The sequence below is a fragment of the Gymnogyps californianus genome, chromosome 5 (genome assembly GCF_018139145.2).
Source record: "Gymnogyps californianus isolate 813 chromosome 5, ASM1813914v2, whole genome shotgun sequence".
In the NCBI taxonomy this organism is placed as follows: domain Eukaryota; kingdom Metazoa; phylum Chordata; class Aves; order Accipitriformes; family Cathartidae; genus Gymnogyps; species Gymnogyps californianus.
In genome coordinates this window covers 27433765-27450533 of record NC_059475.1, presented here as the reverse complement: position 1 = coordinate 27450533, position 16769 = coordinate 27433765, and the positions used below count along the sequence as shown (strand labels likewise).

At 45.5% G+C, this 16769-nt stretch overlaps 1 protein-coding gene across 1 annotated transcript in view; it reads right to left on the bottom strand.

The window, feature by feature from the left end:
• The window catches only part of LRP4 (LDL receptor related protein 4), an 82608-nt gene that overhangs the window by 23950 nt on the left and 41889 nt on the right, over positions 1–16769 (bottom strand). The window contains exons 3-8 of the mRNA XM_050897050.1: positions 7026–7142; positions 4859–4972; positions 4296–4412; positions 1697–1825; positions 1251–1370; positions 995–1120 (exon numbers count right to left, since the gene is read on the bottom strand). Coding sequence (XP_050753007.1) covers positions 995–1120; positions 1251–1370; positions 1697–1825; positions 4296–4412; positions 4859–4972; positions 7026–7142 — 723 coding nt within the window. The remainder of the gene's footprint in view (positions 1–994; positions 1121–1250; positions 1371–1696; positions 1826–4295; positions 4413–4858; positions 4973–7025; positions 7143–16769) is intronic.

Below are 16769 nucleotides of genomic sequence, written 5' to 3'. Positions count from 1 at the left end.
GCTTGTCTTTAAGTACAATTGCTTCTTCCAGGATCACCACCATCTCCTGCACACTGGTGTTCACGACAGCTGACCAATCTAGAGCAGCTGCTCTCAAATGGTTACAAAGTGTGCCTCTCCAGGTCCTCTAAGCTCAGTTGTCCTTGTAGAACACCCACTCTCCCCTCCTCAACAGGCCCAAACAAGGGGTACAGTTTCACAAATCCCTTTTGTCACCCCTAAACCCACTGTTTAAAATACACTGATCCAAAAGGGGCAGTATGCACAGCTGGGCTGCACTCACTGGGATGAATTCATGCACCAGTACACACTATTCCTCAACGAGGCCTACAGACATCCTGAAGGATTTAAGGAAAATCGAAGATTCTAGACATTCCTTGAATCCTACCATAACACTAGGGTCTGTTGAAACCCTCCTCTTCTCCATAACCACTATTACATAAAAGAATGGCTATATGTGAAATGATTACTAGGAAGTGAGAGACTCCTGAGCAAATATCTAAGGGGGAAGCTGACACCCTTAACCTTTAAAACAAAGGCTTTATCCTTCACTTCCACAAAATGCCCTTTTTGATTCCATTGCCTGCTAGAATTGCTTGGCAATTTCACAAGGCAACATGAAAGCTATCCAGAACTATCTAGAAGGCATGAGTTAGACACAGTCCATTTGACAAAGGTAGCAACTTTGCACATTAATAAAGTTTCCAAGTCTGAATGGAATCGTCTCAGAGTTCTGTGGCAATTCATAGTGTAGGGACAGGATAGAAAGATACAGGGATCTGATATTTGACCAGAAAACACCATCACTTAAGTTAGTTTAAGCACACAGACCTGCACCTGTTTGCAAGTGTATAAGATAGCCTACAGATCCCATTCTTTGGGAAGGATGGAAACTCTAGGCTGAACTCAGTGAAGCAATCCAAAAAGAGACTTCACTATCTGTTACCTCCAGGATGGAAACACTAGCTATAAGCAGCACGGCAGCAGGCCAAACCTGTGTTCTCACAGTTCTCCTCATCACTGTTGTCAGAGCAGTCATCCTCCCCATCACAACGCCAGGACAGACGGACACAGCGCCCTGATTTACAGCGGAACTGGTCAGCTGTGCACATAGATGTAGCTGAGGGACCAAAAAAAGAATATTAGATAAGCAACAAGTATCAGAAGAAACCCAATTCCAAAGCTAACAGTCCCAAACAGTCTTTTGCATCTGCAGAAACTGAATGCTTCCACCAGTTCCCAGCACTCACTGCAGTTCCTCTCATCTGACTGGTCATCACAGTCGAAGTCTCCATCACACCTCCAGCCAGCGTTAATGCACAAGCCACTGTTGCACATGAACTCTCCAGAGCGACAAGGCTGGTGAGATGCTGCGGAGATGGTAAAGAATATAAAGAGCAAACTCAGACCAATGTAACATCCCCAAAGCCCCTCAGCACCACCCTTACACTCCACTATTGTGGAACTTGGTCCTGAATAGACTCCTCCTGGAAACTGCTTTAATTCCTGTACGCAGTTCCCATCACTATTTTCACTTTCCCGAGTTAAAAAAAAAAAAAAAAACAATGAAAGAGCTCGCTTATGTGTGAACAATTAGACGGCTGTATACACTGCAACCCCTCTCCAGCCAATGCAAAATTCATTTAGGTTTGTAACTCAGATGCTTGGACCAGTATATCACCCTGCACTAACTTACAGCAGTCAGATTCATCAGACCAGTCCCCACAGTCATCGTCGCCATCACAGTGGTAGATGTCCAAGATGCAGCGTCCATATGCACACTGGAACTCCTCCAAGCTGCAGGTGGCAGCTGGAACATCTGATGCTAACAAGGGAATCAAAGAAAAAATGCCTGAGGTGACAGGGCACAATCCAGTTTAGATGCAACCTTCTCAGTCTAATAATGGACTAGCAAGTATTCAGCGCAAAGGTGTTGGAAATTACTAGCCATTGCTGCATATCTCTGCATGACTTGTATTACTGAGAGGAACTGGAATGCTGTTTGTGCTTCACTGAGGGGCAGGTTAAACCTATATATAAAGACACCGTGCAGACAATCCACTAAAAATAATTTTTTTAAAAAATTTAAAAAAATTTACATAGGATGTTAGTCTATAAACACTAACTTTTTAAGAGCCATTAAGTTCTAGAGAGGGAAACAGCTACGAAGAAGGAAAGCAACAAAAAGGATCCAAGAGCGTCACCTTCCATCTATGCTTGAGACACTATGTGTTAGTGCCCTCCAGAAAGTGTTTAAATTGTTTATTAAACCTGAAAAAGGTAGATACAAAACCAGATGGAAAAATAAAGATACCCTTTGGGGTAGCTCTATATTAAGGATTGAGGCATGTCAGAATGCAAGGTTAAAGTATGGAATGATTCATTTAAAATTTTAACAAAAATAAGGACTTGAAGACCAAAGGAAGCAAGCAAGCAGCAAGGTGCCTAGGTCTGCACCTGACCTTTGAGGATTTCCCCCCTCCCTTTCCTCTCAAGCTGTCTCCAAAACAAACCATGCCTTATCAGTAAGGAGCACTTCCAGACAGATGACCCTGAGCAAAGCCCAACAAACTTTCAGTGAAGAATTTGCCCACTGTTCTCTGTTCAACAGTACACTATGTGGGAAGGGATGAAAAAGATTTTGAGTCCCACACAACAGAATCTGACACGTCTTCTCATCCTCTCCAGAGAATGAACTGCATGTTTCAGGCATATGAGTCTTCCAACTAAGGAGCTCTGACAATAAATCCATTAAACAAAAGGGAAAAGAAAGACTGACAGTCTAGCAAGTGACCTACACCTGCCTCTCCAGCCTGAAGTAGTGGGCACAGCCTGCAGGCATGCAGTAAGAGCTTTAGTTCAGTGAGTATCCAGTGGCTGGATACTAAAATGCATGTTAACGCGTGCCTCACCAAAGGAGCCTGAAAGGAGTGTTTGGGTCTCCTTGAGGAGAAAACGAAGTCAGTGACTTAAATTCTCATGTAGTGTGATTCAATTATAACACACACACCCCCAAAAGAAACACATGCACACACACAAAAAGAAAAAACACACACAAAAGAACAGTGTAGTCCCACCTTGTCCTAGATGAATGACAAGCAGGATTGGAGATATGGAAAAGATGACAACTACATGGAGGAAGATAAGAGAAAGGGAGGTAGCCAAACTGAGCTTCTTAGTGAGTTACTTAAAATGCCTTAGAGAGACAACTGCCAGCCAGGACTGGAGAAGCATTCCAGCTCAGAGAAGCAGGGGCACCAGTTCTGGGTGCCCCTCCACTCCCAAGGAGGCAAGGTTGAAACATCTCCCCTCCCTTCTCGAGGGCCTAGTCATGGCCTATGGGGAAGTGACACGCAAGGGAGTGAGAAAGGGAGAGGGGGAAAGCAGAAGGAGAGAGGCTGGCTTCCTCTTAGAGCCCTTTCCTGACTTAGAAATGTTTGCAGCCCCTGGCTCCCTGCCAACTCTCATTATCTGGAGAGATAAAAGACAACTCCCCCATGCATCCACTCCCCCTGCCCTTCAGGAGCTGGCGGCCCGGATCCCCCTCCCAGAGCCTTTTGAAGTTTCCTGCTATCTAGAACAAATTCTGCAAAATGCCTTTGAGAGCTGGGTGGGGGAAGGGACCACTGCAACTTCCACAGACACCGACAGTGCTCACAGACACAGGAGAGAGGCAGTGGGGGTTAGGAAGGGACATAATAGACTCCTGTCCCACTTGCTACAAGCCTGTGAAGGTGGAGGAGAAAACAACTGTTGTGGGCTCTCATGGCCCCCTTTCTCTATCAGTCACTTTTCGGACAACGTCCTGCATAAAGAATCCAAGCAAAGAGAGGTTGGTCAGGCATGCAGCCCCTGCAGTGTGCCAGCTGGGGACATGCAGTCCCTGAGGATGCTGTCAAGGAGCAGAGCCCCCAAGAAATTTCAGGCAGGAATCAGACAAGAGGAAAAAGAAGGGAATAGTTTTCTCCCCTTCTCCCCTCCCCTCCAACTCCTACAGTTTTATATAGAGCTGTATTCAGTAAAGCATAAGCCGCCTCCTCTGACTCAAGCCTCACACAGCCATTGGAAGGACCAGAGAAGCAGTCACGCACAGATGAAGTATGCCTGTGAGGTAACACAAGAGATATACCATTCTCTTGTGCCCTCTGGGGTAGGCAACAGAAGGCAGCTTAGCTGCCAGTACAGGCAGGACTAACTTGTTTTTGATCTCTGCTGCAGAAAACGTGCCAAACCCCAAGACAGGAGCAGGTCCAAAGGGCTATTTCCCGTGGTTACAAAGCAAGGAGAGCACTTACGGCAATTCTCTTCATCTGAGCCATCCTTGCAGTCTGTGTCACCGTCACAGAACCAGTGCTCAGCTATGCAGCTACCGTCACTGCAACGAAACTCCTTCTCCGAGCACTTTCTCATATCTGCAGAGACAGCAATGCAAACAAAGCCTTGGCTTTTCTCAGAGTACCCAGGAAACAACCACACCATGCTCCTGAAGCTCCTAGGGCACCCGCAAACAAGACTGCTCATTAAACCATACATACCCATGTCATGCAGTGCCTGAGCAAAACCATCATTGTTCATTTAACTGACACAGAGTGCTGGATTCAAAAGGAATCCATGGGACATTACAATGGCATGTCAAGGAATAACAGGTCTCAAGTGATTTTTGCCTGTCAGGTAAGCCACACAGCCTGAGATCCCAAGCAGCCAGCCCTGGGAATGGAATATCCCACAAGCCCAGCCCAGACAAGCTAGCTGCGAGCCCTTGCCATGCTCAGGGGATCCTAGAACTGCACAGGTTGGAGTCTGTGCAACCCCTTTTAAAGCACTGGTAGGGCAGTATTTGTAGGGCCACATTACTCACCACACTGCTCATCGCTGTTGTCACCACAATCATTGTCACCATCACAGTGCCACAGGCTGCGGATGCAGTATCCGTTCTGACATGAGAACTCATCTTCCTCACACTCCCGTGGAGCTGCATGGACACAATGGAGATAAGTGAAGGCAAGGCAAGAAGATTTACCTTGCAGAACACCAAATCTGTGACATGTTACTAATCAAGCAACATCGTCCTCCAAGGACACTGCGATGTTGGAAAGCTGATTTCCCTTCCCCTAACAATACCAGGAGGGCCACTGTGAGATTTCTTGAGTGTCTGTCTTCCACTCCATCTGCAAGTCAATAGTACAGCAGGCTCTAAAACTTGAGAACATGGGTTGGAGGAAGTACCTCGAACAGTGAGATGGAGCCACCCACCCTGTGCTGGTATTCTAGCCCGGCCTCAAGCCAGGCTCAAGAGATCCCTGCACAGAAAAAAAGGCAATCCAGGCCTCTTTTAAAAGGAATTAATAGGCCCTATCATTATCTAACAAATAATTTCTGGTAGAATTATATCTTTACTTTCTTTTCACAACAACGCCAAAGCTATCTTCAAAGGAAAGGAAACGTTCATTGAAAAGGGAGAAAGAAAATTTAAACTTCCTCTTCTGAACGCCTCAGTATTTGCAGCCTCATTCCACCATCTTTGCCAGTCTTCTAAGGAAGCTTGTCTGCAGACCAGTGAGGAAAGGAAAGGGACTGCAAAATTAGTACCTGAGGACCTCAATCCAACAGAAACCCTCCTATGGTTATGTGCTAGTCTGAACAGCCCCCTATGAGTTTCTTATTCACAGAACCTTGCCTTCCTCCTCTCATTAGTCTCCAAATCTTTTGATCACTCCCTTCTCCACTGTTGTCTTCGATATAAAGGCATTCCAACTTTTTCTGAAAAGCAGAAGACCAAACAGTCCCAGACCTATATACCTTTTCTTTCAAGAAAATCTTTAAATAGACTGGAATATTGAGCTTAGTCCTGTGATCCAGAGCATCACACAGGATGTCAAACCTCTGAAACTTGCTTCCCAGCCCTTTGCCCAAAAGGGCAGGCAAAGATCAGGGGCCTACTGATCAAAAAGTGAATTCATTTCCATGCAAGTATTGGACACAGAATACTTTACAGCCAAGAGCTTTATTCGTGCATTTCTTGAGATGTGGTTCCTCCATCAGAGCCACTCTGGAGCACCATGCACACAACTTTTGTAGAATTCAAGGGCTGTAGATTGACACTTATTAAGCAGCTGCAATCATCTCAACCAGACAGCAAAGCCGTTCTGCTCCAAACTGCAGCCTGATGCCAGCCGTAGCAACCAATGCAGTTTCAGAAAAGCTGAAGCTCCAGTGCTACATAACACGCTGTTCTCTGGCACATGCTGCCAAGTATGGACCTGATGATTTGTTGTGGAGAACAAAGTTGTATCCCTGAACACCTTTTGCTAATGGAAGCCAACCACAAATAACCCTTGTCCTCAACACAAAGGGGAAAGGAGGGGGCTGAACTCCAAAGACTCAGGCAAAATTCCTTCCATTTTAATAATGTGTAGAAGCACAACAGCAGTGCTCACAGCTAGCAGCATGCTATGGCAGCTCTTTTGAAGGTGGCACCTCACATGGCAGCAGACAGTCAGCTTTCAGGGTAACCGGTCTCTGTGTGGGCAGCATCCCTACAGCACCTCCCTCTCCTCAGGGTGCTCTGTTTCAAGGGAGAGGATGCTGGGGACAGCCCGGCACAGCAGAGAAGTCAGACAGTGGAACCTGAGGCCACAGGAAGTCAGCCAGACAGGCAGTTCAGTAGGATTTGGCAGGGGTTAGGTGTTTCCACCAACAGTGGAGGACACAGAGAGCTCAGCTCAGGGAAGTGCTTCATGGGACATTAACTAGCAAGGCTGCAGGGCATAAACGGTTCTCCAGCTGGATGGAGGAGCATCCCCTCCCCCAGGACACGCAGCTGAACAGCAAGCCAGGTGCCAGGGCGGCAGGGCTTACGGACATCAGGTACACAGCTCTGTCAGAGGCAGGATATAGCTTATTACAAGCCAAAGGTCTGATTTGGTGGATAAACTCTTACATTCCTGTAATAAAAAGGGTCAACTTTCCCTGGCCATGGCAGGCAGGCACTGCACCCACCCTCTCCCCTCAGAGAGGTGACTTACGGCAGTCCTGTTCATCAGAATCATCCTCACAGTCGTTGTCTCCATCGCAGACCCACGACCGGCGGATACACTTCCCGTTGTCACAGTGGAAGTCCAAGGGGGAGCAAGTGGGCAGCACTGCAACAGCAAAGAAACACCTCATGGAGCTGCAGCCAGCTTCCTTCCTGAAAGCGAAGTTCCTTCCCTCCTGAAGGAGGAGGGCTACACCTCTTAGAAACAAAAGACAAAACTTCAAGTCATGAGGAAGAGCTGTCCCTTAGATGGGGGGCCAGGGTAGGTCTGCAGCTTGGCAGTCTCTCCTCCCCAGAGAAGCACTGACCTTTCCACAATAAAGTAGCCACCACAATCCCTGCACTGAGTTCCTTTTTTCTCTTTCATCCCTGAGCCTGCTGTCCTCCCATAACTGCACTTGTTTTATAACAAGCAAAACTACATTATCAACATCTTTCCTGCATGGTTCCCAGTGCAGTCCATCCTGTTTCTATTACACAGCGAGTTCTTAACTATCAGAAGCAATGCTTTTGGGAACAGGATTTTGCAAGGTACATGTTAGAGTGTGTGTTCCAGCAGAGGGACTCTGCCAGCATTTTTGTCTAACAAACCTGCAAGAAGCTTAGAGGCAGGAATCCACTGCTGGGGTTATTCGCTGTACCTCAGGTGTGGGCAATAGAGTCCAAACCCTGCTAGAGGTCTCCAGAAGGGACGGAGGAAGGGGGCAGACATGGGATGATGCTTGCCTACACAGAAGTCTGCTGGCAATGGAGTGGAACCACAAATCCACAGTGTTTGAAGAGGCCTGGAGCCACAAAGCTGGAATTTAAGGGAGAGCATCAGCCCTGTCCTTCCCCCCACAGATGAGAGGAACACTCAGCCCCGGGAGGTTCATGCTTTTAAGTGCTGCCAGCTGTGGTAGGGAAGGGCCTGCACAAGACTGTTCCTGACAGGTGTGTTCTCCAAAGAACAACGTTCGCTCAGCAGTGTGAAGGGGTGAAGGCTGGAGAGGCTAGTGCCTGAAAGCCTTTCATCCCAGCCCAGCTTGCCAACAGCATCTCCCATCTGTCACCAGGCGGGCCAGCCCTTTTCTGCTGTGCTGCTACTTCTTCCCCTGCCAACACTATCCTGGAGGTGGGAGCGCGAGGGGAGGGAGGCGAGTAAAAGAAGAAGGTGAAGACAGCATCCACACACACAAGGAGGAGGATTTAATAAGGAGAACAAATAGTCACATTTTCAGCTTTTCCAGCTTCCTCAACCCTCCATTTCTCCTTGGCCCAGGACTGCTGCCAATGTCCTGTGAAAGCAGCATGGATTACACTATACAGAATCATTCACTGCTCGCTATAACAAGTCCTCCAACATTTCTCACCAAAGGCCTGTCTAAAAGTCTCCCACCCTAAGAATACACTAGTGCAGTTAAATTCAGATTTGCTCTAACATCTCTTTTCCTAATTGCAAATTCAGATCATCTCCTCAGCCGTTCCTGCAGTAGATACAGAGATGCCTATGCCTGCCATGACAGGACATCACTGCAGACATCACTGCTCTCAATGCTGAACCCTGCACTAGGTGACAAAATACAGAATCTGGCACTGGCCCTTGGGAAAAGGTTCTTCCCATCATGTCCAGGATGCCCCATGCAGACACATGTCCAGGTCAGATCCAGCTACTTCTAGAGGCCCCAGAGAGGTATGAAGGAGAGGGAAGCACACAAATCTGTATTTTCACCCCACAGGTTTGACAGCACCCTGGTCTTCCAATGGCTGACCTGTTTCCTTACATTGCACTTTCTCTGAGCACTCCTGTGCTGCTGCATCAAAAAGGAGAGGGAGCCTCCCCTTCTTCCCCAGGGCCGGCAGAAGGGGAAAACACTCCAGTTCCCAAACTCTGATTCCAAACCAAACGAAGACAGACTTTTGGATTCAGAGGGTCAGTCCCACAGATCAGCCCTCTCTCCCCCAAGCACAACTTCCATACATTGCACGCTGAGCAAACCTTCCCTGGCCTCAGCTGCAGTTTCAGGACTAAAACCATCCCCCCAGCATATGCTTTTCTGTCTGCTCTCCCCAGTCCCAGCGTGACTAATCACCAAAGGACTGCACAGGAGCCACCTGGAAGGGAATTTGCATGCTGACTCTCCAGGGGAGAATTCTTCAGGCTCCCAGAGGGTTAGGCCATTAGCACTGGTTCAGAGCTGATACCATTATCCCACTGAACTGCTGCATCCCTTCATGAGGTAACGACACAAAATGAAATTCCACCCCTACAGGGAGCAGTTCAGCCAATTTCATACTCCCCCTAAATATAAAAATTGAGTTTCAAGCACAGGGGAGGGGAGCAGGGGGAAGAGGGTGAAACACAAACGGCCACATACAAAGGAGGACCTAATTCCCACCCCAGCAGACAGCAAGTGTGTGCCAGCCCAGACAACACCGGCGGGGGGGGGGGGGGGGGGGGGGGGGGGGGGGGGGGGGGGGGGGGGGGGGGGGGGGGGGGGGGGGGGGAGAAGAGATAAATCCCCTTCTACAGGAGCTCTCCTTTAACGGAGGAAGAAAAAACACAAACCCACTTAAGACAAAAAACCCTAATGAATGAAGGCTGATGCCTCATAGAGCAGAGGAACTGCCAATGGGATCAGGGCAGGGATCCATGTAAACTCGTAACCTGAATCTAATAATGGTCAGAAGCAGATGCTTCAAAGGAAAATGCAAGAGATTCTGGGAGCAGCTTTCACATGGGGGCAGTCTCTTCCCAACCCCCTCTTCCCAGCTCTGCCCTCCCAATTCACGATCCCTTCTTCCCATTAAAAAGCAAACTGCCTACACAGAAACATTCCGGTGTTTCCTTCTATTCGTTCTAAACACATCAGGCTTCAGTTTCACTGTATAGCCCTTTGCTCTAGGGTTGTTATTATTCAGCCCTTCTGTTGGTCATTTATTACTTCATATTTTGATGGGTTTTATTCCTATGGAGTTAAAGCTGAGGGCGTACCACTAGCCCAGAGTTAATGTTTAGTACTGTTGTAAATATATCCGAAGTGTTTGGAAATTTGAAGTTAAGAGAAAATTCAAAAGTTAAGAGGTCACATGTAGGACATTCAAACAACCTCCACTATATTTTGTCCTGACATCATGGAGCAGCTATACAATTTGGTAAGTGTATTGCTTTAACTCATATAACTCATTTTAAAAGCCACACTTCCATGGTCGGAAGAGTAGTACATGGCAATATAAATGAAGCAGTAGGAACTCCTTTCACTGCCAGAGATGGAGCAAGACCTCTCTGGACAAGCTGGATTAGCATCTAGAAGACTGGAAACAGAACCCTTATATTCTCTTCCCAGCTTGATATTGATGCTTGCATGACCATGGGACAGTTCTGTCTCTTTAGCCCCACTTCCCCAACCTGTAAAATGAAGGATATTTATTACTTCCTAAGAAAGCTGCAAGTCCTTCACAGGCACTGCTTCCACTGATGAGAGAGTAATCACAGATTGCACTAACATACTTTCACCACTACTCATAGCAGGATTAGGTAATGCAACAGTAAACACAGTTAAGCCTCATCTCCTCTTCCCTGCTCAATTCCAGCTTGATCTCTCCATATCTGTGCAAAGAAACAGTATTTTCCTAAAAGAGATGAGCAAAGGCAAGTCCTAGGATGCAGCTGAAGACAGACACATGCCCAGACAGACAGGGACTAACCTACCTCCCCAGGCAGAGCAGAGAGGCAAGATGGGGAATAAGCCCAAGGAAGGGGAGCTGGTGGGAAGAGCTAGGCTGGGCAGCAACAGCCCAAGAGAGCACATCTGTCAACTGACAGTGAGCAACACAAAAAGGCGTTTGAACTTCCAACCATTTCCCTGAGCTCATCCCTCCGCATGGTCACACTGGACATCATCCAAGGTTTCAGCAAAGCTAGGTCTATCGTTAGCCTGCTATTCCTCCCCCTCTCCCAACTCCTATTACACAGGGCGCTCTTTTATGGCCGAGCAGAAGGGGAAGGGGGAGGGCAGGGGAAAAGGGAAGTTTATAAGGTGAAACGCAAACTGAATCACGTCCCACTGTCCTTTGAACACTTTATCCCTGTTGGCTGTGGTGAGCAGGTTGCTTTGTGCCCAAGGACAGCGAGCGACTGGTGTTCAGAGCTATGGAGCGCAGCAGTTTGAACAATACTGCTTGCTTAATTAGACAAACTTTCGGTCATGTGAAGAATGAGCAGCTAATTTAAAAAATAAATACAAACTCAAAAAAAATTCATGCTACCTACATTAGAGACAACTGCAGCCTGACCCCCAGCTATGTCCACATTCATGCATGTGTATGAGCACATACATAGACACAAACATAGATCTGTTTGCTGAGATCTGTAGCACAGTGGGCTATCAGTCCAGAAACAAGAATAAAGGACGTTTGTCCACTCTCAGGAAGAAATAGGAGTCACTGCATTTTACTAACTACATTTTGGAAAATCTAGTTCCAGAATAATATAAAATGTTTCAAATAGCACTGCTGAACTGTATTTAAGGATGTTGCTGGTCAAAAGAAAAAAAAAGAAAGAAAAAAAATTTTTTAAAAAGAGTATCGGCACCCAATCTTTCACAATCAAAGGGATCACAAGCGCTGTGCCCGAGGGGGCACTGCATTAATTCTGATGCCTTTTAAAAGTAAACACACATACTCCAAGCCCAATAAAATGACGAAGTATGGTTGCAGATATGGAACTGGTGTCTTTTCAAGAGAAACTTGAACTCTCATCAAGAGTTACTAATTAGTAAAACTTGACGTTTAGAAGTAAAGCTTCACTTGAGCTCTTGCATCTGAGCCCAAGACTGGTGATTCAGTGAAGGGCAGAGGGAAGATGATTCTTTTAAAGCTTCCATTAATTTTAGTAAAAGCCCTGTGAGATTTTTATCCTCACATCACCTCAAAAAATTTTGTTGTGGGACTGATAAGCAGGCTATACTGATAGCCCTGTTCCTGGCAAGGAAGACCCTCTCCTGGGCTTGAATGAGTTGTAGCTCAACAGGAACTGCCTAAATTTCCCAATGAGATGGTAACAGACTACTTTCAGTAAGCTTTAAGGTAAAAGGAGTAAATTCTTCTTCAATCCCTTTAAACGAAAAAGCATTGTACAACAGTGCACGGAGCTAAGCAAGCAAGTCTGTATCCCAAGGACCTACACATTTACAAGCTGATTAGGTATGATACAGATCCAAAATTCAGAGTAAGAAGGCTCTACTGGGGGATGGTTACAAGGGGATTTGGCGTATCTTAGGAGAAACAGAACTATTTATCAATCCTCAGGCCAAGTTTACTCAGTTGTCCTTTCACCCTTGCCACAGGAAGTAAGACTTATTCACAGCACGCTGGACTTCAAAGCGCGTGCAGGAGGGCAGAATGAAAACCATTCCTCTGCTTGCATGCGGCTTTCGTTAGGGACCATCCAAAGCAGTCTCTGTTGGCACAAGGCAGGAAGGCAGCTGAGCTACTCTGTGCATGTGTAGCAAGGGCTTCCAAGCCAGACACTGTCAGCAAGCCAGAGAGCTGACACCAGAAAAAGTCTATGAAGCTGGCATGACAGCTGGGAGGTTGCTTATTACTATTATTACTACAGCACTCTGGCTTGTAAACATGATCCAGAGCAGGAAGCAAACATGTCACGGAATAATTGGCTCCCATCACAGCAGGGCTTCAGATTTGCAAGAAAAACAGTTCCTTGTCACAGCCAGGTAAGCAAAGGCAGGGGTCTCCCAAAAACAATGGGAAAATACCTATGAGAGGCAGACTTTCTGAGGACGCTAATACAAGTGGAAAATATCTGGGGTGTGCAGAAAGGGTAACAGATGAAAAAAAAACTTAGTGCAACTGACTTAAAAAGTGGGATTTTATAGTTTGTAACAGAACATTTAAAAAAAAAAAAAACAAAAACACACCACATTTTAAGAATATATCTCAAAACCAAATAATCTGTCTCAAAAGGAAGAAGTGTTCCCTGTGTCCGCTCTTGGTTTTCATAGTTGCAACTCCTCTCACTCAGTGCCAAGTGTAAGTATCTTGCCTTTTTTTTTTTTTTTTTTTAAACACACAGTGCATTTCAAGCTATCTGTCATTCTTTAACTGAAATGATAGATTACCAGTTCAAGGCTAGAAAATTGCATTAATATAGAATTTAGTAAACTCCAATCAGCTACTCAACCATTATGCAGTGCTATATAGACACAGATGCAAGATTGCATCTTGACTTGCTCCAGTAATTTTCACCTTTCCCCCCACCCCGTGTTTCACTCTCTTGCTTTGTTAGGAGTCCAGCAGTCCAATGTCTTCCCATTCTCCTCTCCCTTTCCCAAGGAAGTAGACAGAACTCTCTCAGGAACTCATTCTTGTCATTGTATCTGCTTACAGTATACATATGAGCTGATACACTGAAGGAAAAGCAGACCTTAAAACAAGCATGGTTGCAGCTTTATTTTTCTGGAAAGTTAGGACATTCACAGGAGAAAAAAGAAAATCCTGTAACTCTGTAAAGCTAGCTTGCAGCAGACCAGTGGAAATGGGGGATTCCTTGCAATCACTTCTGTTCACTCTTCTGATCAGAGACATCTACTTGATGATATTATAATTCCTGTCTTTAAAACTCAGAGCTGTACTTCCATACAGCGCTGAAAAAGAATCCCGACAGCTTTAGCATCTCAGAAGAGTCCATATAAGTGGTTGCACAGACTTAGGTTCATGAGTCAGAACAAACCACTGGGCTGACCCCAGCATGAAGGCTAGCCCCATGGTTTTTGAGGAATCTCACTGATTTTTAACTAGGCTTTTAACATATCTGGGGCTTGTAGGATGACCTCATCAGGACAACCCAAACCTACAGCTCAATATTTGTATTAAAAAGAAATTCACCAATTTCAGATCTGGTATAAGTCAATAAATAAAAAATAAATCAAGTTCAAAACAGAGGAATTGTCCAAAATTTCACTCCGACCAGAACATTGTATGCATGTCACAGACAGATGGCCAGGGAAGGAAAGAAAATCTGTGAACTGACCGTTCTCATGTACTATGTGCAAGCATCAGTGCTGATTTGTGAGAAGCTTAAACTGATTTAAAGTTTGAGTTGCTGTTCCAAGGGGCTCATACCCCACCCCTGCTCTTGCACTCCTGCTGCCTTCTTTATGCTTGGCACAGTCAGCAAACAGATCAAATGGAAAGTTAACCCCACAAATGAATACGCCTTCACAAGGCTCCTGTATGCCAAGCAAAAGAGAGATTTAGCAAGCGGTCTGCTCTAGCAAAAAGTTTCAGTGCCATAATAACTAAGCACAGACAACTACCACGAACCTACACTGTAGAGTCGATCTAGTTGTTACAAGCTAACAATAACACCACATACCTGGACTCGCAATGAGCAGCTACTCAGAGCAAGATTCAGCAGGCTTAATGGAATAAGTGTTCCTAGGGCCCCTCCACTGCAACCTCGCACGTGTGTGCTGAAGCCATGCACTTAACATTTCTATAGAGTCCTTAGCCCCATTGCTTAACTTCTATTTTTGCTTTCTTCTTTCCACTAAATTGCACTCAGAGTACTTCTGGCTGTCAGCTGAAAAAGTTCTCCTCTTTGTATTTATTCTCCTACAATGCAATATTTAAAAAGGCAGCTCATATTCTAGTCTTTCCCCTTGAGTCACTTTTCTACTCTGTATAAATGCAGCTCTTTATCTCCCCTCCCATCTTGTCAAATCTACTGTCCTTCTCTGTACATGCTAGCTTACCTCTCTCACTAAATTGCAGAGACCTACAGCACAAGTCGTATTCTGAATGAGATGTTTAAACATTCCCATCTTACACGTGCTGTTTTCTAGACAGCTCCCTTTGCTTCAGTCTTATTCCTCCCTTTGCCTTGTTAGAAACTGTAAATTAAAGAAGGCAGAAGTCAAACCCAGTTCCTACACTCTCTGCCTCACTTGGTTGTCTGCCTCTACTTTATATACTTCCCAACCTCCAGTGCCTGAGAGTATCAGCAGATTGATCACAGTTCACTACTACTCCCTAGTTTGCACAGCTTCTGTTCAAATCCATATGGGTCAGATTTCCTTAATATACATTAGGAAAATATATATAAAATATATATTCTTATATATATATAACATATATATTCCTTAATATATTGGGGATACACCATAACCACAGCCTTACTGTGCAAGACCAAAAGGTTCCTCTCACCCAGGCCACGGAGAGAGACACAGATGCCAAGAGAAGAGTGTAAGAACAGAGCATGCAAGTAAACATTCTTCCTCAGAAGACAAAATCTGCCTCTGTGATACAAAGACTTCCCAAACAAGAGGTGGCATATTCATCTTTAACAGCCCTCAGTGGATTTTACATCCATAAACTTGTCAGATTGCTTTCTGAGAATGTTTGAAACTTCAGAATCAATGTTTTGCAGCAAGGAGATCCACAGCGTAAAGTATATGTTGCATGAACAAGCAACTCTTGTTAGCTTTGAACCATCTCCTGCTAGTTCCTATGGAAGGTCTTATCCCTCCTGCCCCCAATCCTACCACGCCTGCTTAGCTTAAAAACCTTTGGTGCTGGATTTTGTTGAAGTACAAAGTAGACCTTATCAACAAGTATCTCTTGTCTAAATCGCTACTGACTCTTTCATGGTGTTCCAATAGATTTGTGAAGCATGACTTCCCCTTACAAACAACCCCCCCCTCACCCCCCAAAACAACCCCCCAACCTTCCCCCCCCCGAAAAACCCACTCAAAAAAAAAAATAAAAATCTGTGCTCAGTAAGAAGCCAGCAAAACCAGTTTAGTTATTGGATATGCCTTACCTCCCCAAGCCCCTTATTCCTGTTCGACTTCTCCCTTTTCAGTCTGTGCAGTTCAGTACAGCTTCCTCTCTCCTGCTCTTTTGAGATTTTAATACTATTTATTCAGTTCCCAGATCCTCATCTCCTCTCTCTTGAGCATGGCAAGTTCTCAAATTCACACTTTTCTTCACTGGATGTAAACATGCAAGATTTCCTTCCACTTTCTTTGATTTCTCCAGTTAAGGTCACTTCCTTGCCCACTAACCCTTTCACTAATCATCTTTAAACCAAACACCTCAGTTTGCAGGTAACCTATTTTTCAAAACCCCATTTTTCACCCAAGGTCTTCCACGTTGCTCACCATTTGCAAAATTATAAGAAACAAGAAGTGAGAAGGAAACAAATTTTCACAAAGCTGGGTTGAGATCTCCCACACTTAAGGAAGAAGAGATTCTCCAAAACAATATTTCAAAGATGAGGAAAGCTCCTTTCCTTACAGCAGTCAACAGTGGAAACCAGGGAAGGCTAGAGAAACATCCAACAGAGGAAGATAAATTCCTCAGCCATGTTCATTGACAGGAGCCTTAAATCTAGGGAAACTTTCAGGAAAGGAGTTCCACAAAATTGGGCCTTTTTTCCCCCCGTTCAATTCTACCACAGTCTGTGGAATCCAAAGAGATGAGGTAAGAAAGCAACTTACTTGTGGCTCCAGGGAAAGAGGTTTTCTCCATTCATCTATATCGTGCTAAACCCAGTAAGAGTGACCCTTCTTATCAGTTCTCACCTGGCTGGGCTCAGCTACACAGATGCTGACACTATTCAGATACACAGTAGCTGCAAGGTAACTTCTCTCAGCGGATCCCAAGACCAATGAATGTTGATTACAGTGCTTACCTTTCCCTCCCTTCATAGGGCAGCCAGGACAGAAACTAG